This window comes from Spea bombifrons, chromosome 9 (genome assembly GCF_027358695.1).
Source record: "Spea bombifrons isolate aSpeBom1 chromosome 9, aSpeBom1.2.pri, whole genome shotgun sequence".
NCBI lineage: Eukaryota > Metazoa > Chordata > Amphibia > Anura > Pelobatidae > Spea > Spea bombifrons.
Genome location: NC_071095.1, coordinates 38,589,922 through 38,600,630, shown reverse-complemented (window position 1 = coordinate 38,600,630; position 10,709 = coordinate 38,589,922). Strand labels below are relative to the sequence as shown.

Below are 10,709 nucleotides of genomic sequence, written 5' to 3'. Positions count from 1 at the left end.
TCCTGTGTTTAGCTTTTTGCTGTCTTTCCTTTCAGCATCCGTCTACAATAGTCTCTAATCTGATAATACAGCTAACTATCTAAACGATGTCGGTACAGGAAAGTATAGCAAACTTCGGATGAGGGATGGATCAATTTCACTTTCAGCAATTCCTAAATCTGATTTGCTGGAATTTAAAATGTAATCCTCGAAAAAGTCCTTTTAAACCCCAAGGATTGTTTATTAACACCCTGTCGTTGACCTTTTTTTTTTGTCTTAAAACAGTGATTAGCTGATGTATTGCAGTTGCATTTTTTTTTTTTTTTAATTCAAGGTCAAGTTCATGGCTGGTAGACAATCCCCTTTTTAACCCTTTCAATTATGCAATAATTTAAAAACCCTTGAAATTCTAAAGTGTGAAAAAGGCTCATGTTGTAAATTAGGTATTTCCATCATGATTTACCGGTGTAATCCACATTAAGCCAATCACAATAATAAAAAAGAACAAGATATTCTAGTTTGAAGCTTGGTATCTATGTTAAAGATCTTGGCATTTACAGCACATTTATCCTTGATAAAATAAGATAAATATAATTTTAAATGAAATGAAATTCAATAACAAAAAATATAAAATTGTAACACATATTACAAATACTTTTAATATTCTAGTTGAGATCCTTTTATGAATATTGATGACTTATATAATATGAGAAACCCTTATTATACTCTGGGTCTAAAGGTAATACAGATGTACTATATTCTTAATCAATAAGCAATTTAAATACATATTTGGATTATTAACCAAGAATTCATGAATTCTAATAGCTCTTATTAAAAGAAATGTGTAGAAAAACTATATAAATTAGCAACACCAGAGCACGATGATCAGTCTAACCCTAGTAAAGAAACCGTGTTATAGTAAAGCCTGAGGAATGCCAGTGGCCCGTAAAGATGGTTTGGGACCATCAAACGTCTCCAAACATTCTGCGGTTGCCTTTTTTCACAAAGATTCCAGTAAAAAGGTTTTCATGTTTCCAGAATAGTCTTTTTTTCACTGGTCAAATGGAAATCTATTCTCTCAAAATCGTAGTGGAAGAATCGATACACCTGCTACTTCATTGTCCTTTTTGTTGTTTTTAGAACTTAGGGATTCAAAGAGCTCTTTTGATGTTTGTATGTTTGTGTTTCACATGGAAGACACGATTATCTTTGCTGGCTATACTCGAGTGAAGGAGTACATATTCTAATATTATTTAATTTGCACAACTAAAAAGACTTAAAGGAACCACTGGTTATATTATTGACTGTTAGCTTGTAAAGTGAGAGAGAAAAAACTGTTGAACCCATCCGAACAAGTGAAAGACCTCGCCTTCGTTCCATGTGGCAGAAATTCAACACACTATTCATTCAAAATCACAACATGATGTAGGTAGCATTCGAGAACTATGGTGTCACCCCCCACCGATGGTACAGCGTGATCCTGGCTATAATAGATGTCACAAATTCTCTTAATTCAATAGCAGGGTAAGTTAGAGCACTCACATTTCCAAACATTGGGATGGATGAAGTTTCAGATACCTGATCTAAAGTCCTGGCTAGATGCTGCATGGCGAAGGTAAACCAATGATATGGGTAATCGTTGTGGATGATGTAAACTATGAAAAATCACATTAAAAAACAAACAAAATAGTAGTGCTTTGTAGGGAAAATTGCAATAAAATGGGCAATTGCTGCACAATGAACCAGGATTTTAAGCAGATTCATTTTCTGCTAAACATCTCCACTTTCTATTTCAGTTCATATTTGAATTTTTGTTCAACTAAAAGAAAATGCTTTGTCTGCATAAACGTCTTAAATAATAATAAAAAAAAGTAACACTTTTATGTTTTCATCATACACTTTTGTTACTATAAAAAATGATTTCAAAGATCATTTTTATTTTCAACTTTTATCGGTCTAGTTTCAGTACTGGTTTAACACAGTTCAACCAACTATACGGCGAAGAGATATTGCTTCATACTTCATACCGCAAAAGTAAATCAAAGAGATTGGTGGCAACTTCTACCCACTTTTTTTTTTTTTTTTTTTTTTTTTAACAGTGTCCTACAGAAAGAAGAGTGCGCAGGTTTCATTGCATTACCAATATTTCCTGATACAAATGTAAGCCTTACACCATTCAGTCCTTCAAAGGAAGTCTTAGACTTGCCAAATACTCAAAGCATCTTTCATGTTAAATGTATGCAAAGAATTGTTATCAAAGAAAATTAATAAAATCCATATTGAGATTTTTTTTGAAAATGATTGAAGTTTTAACCCAAGAAAGGACTAACTTATTTTCATATAGCTTAGCGTAAGAACTTGTCAATCACGATTAAGCGTCTGGAATTGGAATCCCTTTGAAATGCAGCTGTTTCTTCTTTAATTGTGGCAGTGGACGCAAAAGAAAAGAAAGGTCTAGCCTTAAAGATGAGCAAGGAATACAAACTAGCTCAGGATTAGCTGTGGGGTTCAAAGGTCGCTAATTACACTAAGGAGTTCCCAGACACCAGGAGAACATTAAACAGGTCATCTACTGAACTGGGGAAACAGACTTTGTCTTCAAAAATGTATCTTGAAGTGACAGATTTCTAGACAAAAATCAAAAGCTTTTCAGCAGGATCATCAAAACAATGGGTGAAAAACGGTTATCAGCAACACCGACAAAAAAGAGGAATGGAGCCTGAAGATGGCACTGATTTCTTGTAGGAACTGTGAAGTAAAATGAGATGCTCCACACAGAACAAGGATTGTAGATTTAGTTTCATGGCATTTAAGATGCACATCGCATTTTGATTAAAATAAAATATGTGGGACCCATTGGATTTGTTAGTTGTGCGGCCAGCTAGCTGTGTTTTAAATTAACTCGGTTGCAGAGCCTTGAGTCACAGTTGGTCACAGAGAGACAATTCCAAAACTGGCCGCAGACATCCCACAGGCTTCTGATGTCAATACAGCTTAGAATGACACCAAGAACACGGGCGTTGTTATTGATCTAAACTTACCTGCTGCAAATAAGGACATTTACAAGACATATACAATATTATGTAAACGGCTAATATGCAGCTGCCGGAGATAGTAATAAAAGATTTCATGGCTCCAAATTTAAAAGATTCTTTCCCACAGGGCTCCTAAATTCCTAAACAACATATTGTGTACCTCGCACCACCATTTAAAAAGCACTTATTACAGCCAAACTCATTAAACTGCAGTATTGCTTGTTTGTGGTGCTTGTGATCTGTGTGCCTTCTGTAAACTGAATTCCCTGGCTTGGGATTTTGGACCATCAACTTGAGTAAGGAAAATCATTAAAAAAAAATAGTGCTCATTGTTGGCAGCTAAAATATAAAATCTCAGCATACCTGTAACCATCAGGTTTTAAAACATCTAGTTTTGTTATTGTATAGATGGAAGAAAATGTAGATTCAATTCAACAACCAGCTTACTTTAGCACCTGTACATGAAATACTATGTAGAACATAAGTGACATAATAACGTGGTGCCTTTAGGTGGTTTTGGTTTACTTTCTAATCATGGCTTCATTCTGCTTATTATAATCTGGGGAGTTCTGTGTATCATGGGAAAAGGCGAGCGGCAGACAGATGTATATGGTTTGAGTACAAGGTACCAATGTTAATACTCAACAATGACTCTGGAATAGGAGTTAAAACCTAGTTACAACCCCCTACTATTCAAATATTAACAAAATAACATGGTACATAGTAATATAAATAATCAAAATACATTTTTACATGTCAATAATATTTGTATTTTAAAATAATTTTATTAGAAATGTTTTGACAAATTAGATCATAGCAATATTTATGCAAAAAACGATCTCCATACAATTGGTGCAGGAGCTTTGGAGTTCCAGATATAGTACTCGGAGGAAATGAGTTCCCGAGCTGCAAAACAATGATAAAAATAATTAACCTTCTTACTGGGAAGTAACTACACAGACCAAGATGATATATTGAGGAACGGGGGTACATGTTTAATAATTGTAAAAAAAATGGAAGAAGGTGCTTATTAAAAGGTAAATATATTGTATGTGAAACCTGGTAATAGTTAAAACATATTGTTTATATTAAGATCCTGAGAACGTAGGTATGATTATAATTTAAAGGACACATTATTTTTGTTGCTATCTATTTTTAATATTCATTTCAATAAAAGAAAAATGTTTTAAAAGGAAATAACATGTACTAAATCTGTTAAACAGACCATTCATAATCAGATATAATTGTGTGTCACTGACCAAATACATTTAGTGTATAAATAATTTAGTACTTTTCATTAAATTTTAAAAACTGTATAATTTTAGAGCTTGTTTCAAAATTATGTTTCTTTAATCGTTTGCTTAATTTACCTCCTTAAACCTTCTGCAGCTTTCTTTTGATTCTGTTCCCTATATAACAGCTACAATAATTTTAAAAGAAAAGGTTGTAAAGCTCACATGTAAGGATTTTTGGCTTTGTGGACGAGAAAACTTGGATTGAATGCTGGTCCGCGTAACATCCAGTGAGCGTGTAGTCCAAGATTCTAAAAGAAAGCTGGAGACACAGTAAATCTGCATTTATTTACACACTATTTTGGGTACAGCTGCCAGCAATATTGGAGCCACCAGTGAGTATTTCAGAGTCAGAGCTAAATGTAGCACACAAAACCCTGTCTATATACTGACATACATTACAAAGACTATGTTTAAATAAATAAACAGTTGCTGTCTAATCATAGAAACTAACCGGTGTAGATGCACAGACCATGCCTTCCAGCATAGAAGTAGTTAAACTAGAACCTGAAAAATGCACGACACACTAGATACAGAGAATGTGCGTTTGATTTTTAGAAAGGTAATTTTTAGTTTTTAAAGGGTGGTGTATTAATGACCAAACCATATAGGAAAAAGAAAATATTGCATGACTTACTTTAACATAGGCTGTATTTCCAACACATATGGGGTCTACAGGGTCATCAGGGTGCTCTTCAGAACTGAAAGTCACTGTTCCAGAAAGAGAGATTTCTAACGATTTGGGAAACTTCTGACCTAGGGGAAAAAAGGTATAATGAAAATCTTCATGATATGTACATTTAAACCACTAAACGGTGATTGAGCTTACCTATTGCCCAAACCAAACGACTCTTCTCTCTCGATAATTCTAACTGGCCATAGCTAACCTTGTATTCAAAATGCTTTATGTGACCCCTACAAATAAAGAAAGATATCATTAACCCCTTAAGGACAATGGGCGGTCCCTAAACCCATTGAAAACAATGCATTTTGAGCCCGTACATGTACGGGCTTTGTCATTAAGGGGTTAAAAGCTAATTACCAATAGAGGCAACAGAGAAATTGTTTACGCATAAAGCTGATAAAATTGTAAGCAGAATAATATTTGTAATATTCACCTTAATGTCCTCAAATACAAGACAAATAAATCTTACTTGTTGAAAAATGGTATATGAGCTTCACAGTGATCAAACACGTTCTTCACACTTTCATGAAGTTTTAATTTAACGGATATCTGTATTTGGCAACCGTCTTCAATCAGCTGGTAAAACCCCAAAATAGGGGGGACGGGTACCTGAAATGCAATTTTCATACCGTTTTACTAGAATGCAAAACAAACCAGATAAGTAAAGAAAGTCTTGCTTACTTTTAGTAACAACACTTTATCAGAAATAAAAGATAAAACATGGTAAAAAAAAAAGGTAAACATATTGAAATTCTTATTTTTCTAAAATTGAATAGCGGGCCATTTACCTGTGATGTGTAATAACACAAATGGAATGACTCTAGGGGAGGAACCAGTGGAAACTTGTAGGGTCCATTGAATGCCGAATCATCAGCTATTGCAACACTGCTCGAGATCAACATGGAAGAATCGACGGAAGTCACACAGGGATGGACCAGGATATCCTGAAGTGGTGAGCCGTTGGCAGGAAGACTCAAGCCGACTATTACATTTGGAGTGATTGCTTCTAAATTGCACTTCGGGAGGGGAAAAAAATGATGGCGTTAATTAGATCTGTTTAAATGCCCAAAATAAGGCTTTCAATCCACATGTCCACTTACTCAGCAAAAGCTTCAAATGACCCCCAGTGAGATTTGTGCATTAAATCAATCAAATGTACTTTTTGCATAATAAAAATAATAATAATAATAATTTACATAGGTCCGTACATGCTAAATGGTGCTTGAGCCACTTTAGGTTGACTGCAATCAAAGAGTTATTATTTTAGGTAGTGCTGAATAAGTCGGGCCCTGGGAGCTAATGTTGGTTGTACGATGATAAACAAAAGAGAAACCTGCAGGAGAAGAAGTGAAATGATTCTGTCTCTCACCATGTTACTGACCACCACCTGCATAAACATCTGCCTGCCCTTCACAGGTCTCAAATTGTCCTGCCCACCACCCCTGTTTATGAATACAGTTAATACATTTCGACTACGAGCAAACTGTGTAAAAATGTCACTGTTACAGCAAATGCTTCCTGGCACAAACACAAACAGCACTCAGAAACTTGCGGAAAATTACTTTATTTCTTCTACTTTCACATCTGCCGTTATGTTGTAAAACCCTAGCATGACCTTTTCAGGAAAACACAGTTCTTTATGGTAAACTTGCTTTTGAGAGCGGTAACTTCATGAACTCGTATATCAATCCATAAAGTAGTACACAGCACCTAAATATTTTAAAAACATGCTTGGTAGTTTTTATTTTTAAAAGAAATATGTAGCAATCTTTCTCAAATTATTTTTCTTGTGTCACCTATGGCTGAGGTTCTGCATCTGTTATAAAACAAGGTGACTTTTACTTGCTGTGAGCAGACATTTACAGGGACTGAAATTGCGGGTATATCTAGTATGTGAATCTGATTCCATGTTTGTCCATGGAAAGGCATTAACACCTTAACATTCACAAAAGGCTGAAAGTCATGCCTTCTTCTACTGTGTTTGTCCATGACAGTTTGGACTGTGTGTAACAGCGCTCAACACAATACGAATGTGTGATCACATGATCAGACATTCCCTTCCAGCAGGTGTCAATACGGACACCCCCTGAAAGGTAATTAGAGGGCACAAGAGACCCAGCAGGTTCTGTCTAGACCCTGCTTGGATCTGCGGTTGCTCCCCCTGCTGATCACAGTGGGATCAGTGCAGGTGGGTGGGGGGTCAAAGGGAAGCAAGTAAGAAACTATTTTTCTCCCAACAAATGGAAAAACAAGTACTTTGTTAATATAAATAAAAATATACAATATAAGGAGCTCAGCAATGTTATTGTGACATCACTGGCATCCTGTAGGAACAGTGCAAAAAAAATTAAAATATATTTTTTAAGTTACCTGTCTTCTTTTTGCCCTAGCATTACAAATAAAAAAAATATATACTCCCCCCCCTTCACTGATCCCAAAACAGTAGTATTAAAATTGCACACTATAGGGCAATATATGGATTTGTCTCCCCCAAAAATGTATGTGGGGTATTACTGTAATCAGGGGACGCTGCTGTCGATCATAAATTGGGTAACTGTTCAGCAGAAGCGCCTACTGTATAGCGATAATCATAAGCAAAAAACATTGTTTTTTTGTATTAATCTGTTCCTGTCAATATGAGTATATCATCAAATTCAAATTGAGCACAATAATAACAAAATTGAATATAATAAATGTATCCAACTGCATCCGTTACAGATTTCATGTAAAACAGGTCAGCATTGAATGGCTTACGGAATGGAAAGGAGTTTACTCCATAACATGATCCTGAAATAGATTCGGTTGTAGTTATCACTTCCCGGTTTCATTTACATTTCTAATAGATCATTAGACATGGTGCGCACATCAAGGGGAAACGATAGCCGCTTATGTGTTTCTTATGTTTAGGAATAAAAGCATTATACATGAATGCACAAACAACATTCACAGCACGAGTGAAGCAAAGACACTTAGCTACTAATAAACAACTTCAAACACATCTACCTAAAAATCAGTATGATGGCAGTATATGCAACCAGAAAAGGTTATTTTCATCACGCATTTAAACACAATCAAATGTGTTAATAAAACGTGCAAAAATGGTCTGTCATTCATTGTGTCTGTGCAGTTGTGTGTATAAATTATAACGCACAGTAAGTATTAGGAAATACTGAAAGAGGCTGTGTGTTGTTGCAGTGCCAGAATTGCCTTGTTGGGTTCGACCGCATAACCCTGAAGTAAAAAAAAAAATGAGGAAAAGTGGATTAAAATATTAATAGGTGAGCAGGGATAGAAGAAAAGGATTAGATAATAACAGAAGGCAAGGAAATTGATTAGGGGGAGGAGAAAAAAAAGAAAGGGTTACGTGAAGAACATAAAGAGCTCTCGCTAATTTAACAATTTTACATGAACGGACCAAATGACTTTTATTAATTGTGATAAGCAAATATAAAATATATTGCTATTTTAAATAAAGCATATATAGTGTTTTATAAAGACGTATGCTCTTTTAATGACCAGACAACACCAAGTGCAGATCTCAGTGGAAATGTTGATGTGGTTTTTTTCTTCCCCAATTGTCATGTGAGAGTCACCATCGCTGCCCTTACACTTTCCTCATATATGCAACCGAAAATTGTGTTTCACAATCTTGGGTTTTATTTTTGCAGGTCCTTGCAAATAATTCTAGTATAATACAGAATAGACAGTCCATGACCTATACGGCAGCATGCTATTAACGAACACACCAGAAGTATTAATACTCACCTTGCAGGTCACAGTTCCGCACACCTGCCACATGTCACTATCATCCCCCTTGTCATACAGCGTAGACTTTACTTTCTCTGTGATATGCACTTCAATTTGAGGTTTACCCTTCTGTCGGCTGGTTCTCCAAGCTGGGGATTTATGAGTCTGATACGCTGATAAACCACCGATGGCTTCTTGTAAAGCAATCAAGTTTGCATCAATTGGTGATCCCAATGGACAAGCCTGCGTTATTAAAGCATGGAGCTGGGTCAACTTCGACGAAACATCTGCTTCGGTATTCTGCCCAAAATGAATAAATAACATGATCCCAGAAAGAAGAGAAAAAGCTTCCGAGATGCTGTTTATGCTCATTAAAGGTGGCGGGGGTTCCAGGGTCTGCTCCACCAAAGGTAAACAAGCGTATATAAAGTCAGCATTTTGAATAGCGAGCACAGGCCAAAGTTTACCTTCTGAAACAGACACGGTGTGCACATTTGTTTTGCTGATTCTGGAGCAACTGTCTCTATACTCAACAAAGTTTCTACTTTCATCGTTCAGCCCCAGTTCAAGAAGCAATGATTTGAGGAGGTGATCGTCCTCAGGGATGCCCACGTAGCCTGCTTTATTAAAAGCCTTTGCTCTTTTCTCCACCGTCGGATAGCGTCTGTAAAAAATCAAAATTAGAATGCATGGCCTGCAATCATTCTAGTACAATCTCTGCGCATAATGCAAACCCAAACGGATATATTAAGCAAAATGGTCTGATATCACTGCGCTTTATGGAAAGCCAACCCCACAAGAAGAGCTGAGCAGGGTCTGTATAATGCATAGTTCAATCAGTTGGATGCCTTTTATGGACTCTTTCTATACATCATACAGTTCTTTGTGCGGGAGACAAGGTTAGACTCATTTGGGCTGAAACCACAACCTGCCACGTTGGCGAATGAACGCTAGAATGACGAGAAACTATCAACTGATATTATTATTCTGAAGAGCTCAAGATGCATAGCATATGTTTTATAACTAAGCGAGATACGGAGCGGATTTACCTTGAGAACTTCACCGCGCCGTGCTGTCCCTGCTTGTGACCGAAGATCCACAGCGCTCGGACCGGCATTTTTTAACAGCGGTAGCGCGTTTCAACATGAAAGACCCCTAAGAAAACAGCAGTAATTGCCAATAACCCCATTGTATTTATTACACCCAACACAGTGCGAAAACTGACACTTGGCGGCCTGTTTACTATCAATAAATAACCTGCATATTCATCTCACAGCCTTATTTTTCATCCGTAGAAATTTGACTGAAGAACCACTGAGCCCCGTTAAATGTTTTCTCTTATGATCATAATAACCTTACGCCTATCCCATGCAGGTTTACATTCCCTTCCTATATTAACTTCTAGCACATCTGCTGAAAGTATGTTCCACTTATCCACTACTCTCTCTGTGAAGTTAAATTCCCCTAAGAAATACATAAAAATGGGATTTCATGCTGTAAAATGCACTGACGCGATTATCTGACTCAACAGACACACTGGTAGCTGTATATATGTGGCTTGGTAAGTCTATATTTGTACAGAAGAAAGGACACCTGTGTAGTTAGAGGGGTGACTAGGGGGACAGTATTTATTGGGACTTTATATGACTTTCCTGTCACGCTATTTATTTAATTGAACAATATTTTTTTAAAAAAACATTTATTTACAGGATTCACATTTTCTGCCGGCGGCTGAGACTCTACATTACGGCACACGGACAATAGCATAATAACACCTATTATCGGGGTTATCGTATTGCTCTCTTCCCGACAGCACTGCGGGCCCGCTTGTTATTACCTTTCCCGGCCCCTGTCGAGCAGCAGTAGCTTTCTCTCTTTTCTTCCGGTGCGACCGCTCTGCAGGAAGGTCAGAGGTCACCAGCTGTATGCGCACTGTTTCCTCTGCCTATCACTGCGCAGCTTCACTTCCGG

General features: G+C 36.7%; 1 protein-coding gene across 1 annotated transcript; it reads right to left on the bottom strand.

Moving 5' to 3' along the window:
- Positions 1–3,779: 3,779 nt before the first annotated feature.
- Positions 3,780–10,694, bottom strand: AP5M1 (adaptor related protein complex 5 subunit mu 1). The gene is made up of 9 exons (XM_053475619.1): positions 10,576–10,694; positions 9,788–9,893; positions 8,757–9,402; positions 5,780–6,007; positions 5,461–5,600; positions 5,136–5,221; positions 4,944–5,062; positions 4,472–4,568; positions 3,780–3,920 (listed from the first exon to the last, which is right to left on the bottom strand). Exons 2-9 carry the CDS (start codon positions 9,853–9,855, stop codon positions 3,838–3,840), a joined length of 1,467 nt encoding a protein of 488 aa, XP_053331594.1. The 5' UTR covers positions 9,856–9,893; positions 10,576–10,694; the 3' UTR covers positions 3,780–3,837.
- Between the last annotated feature and the right edge of the window lie 15 nt (positions 10,695–10,709).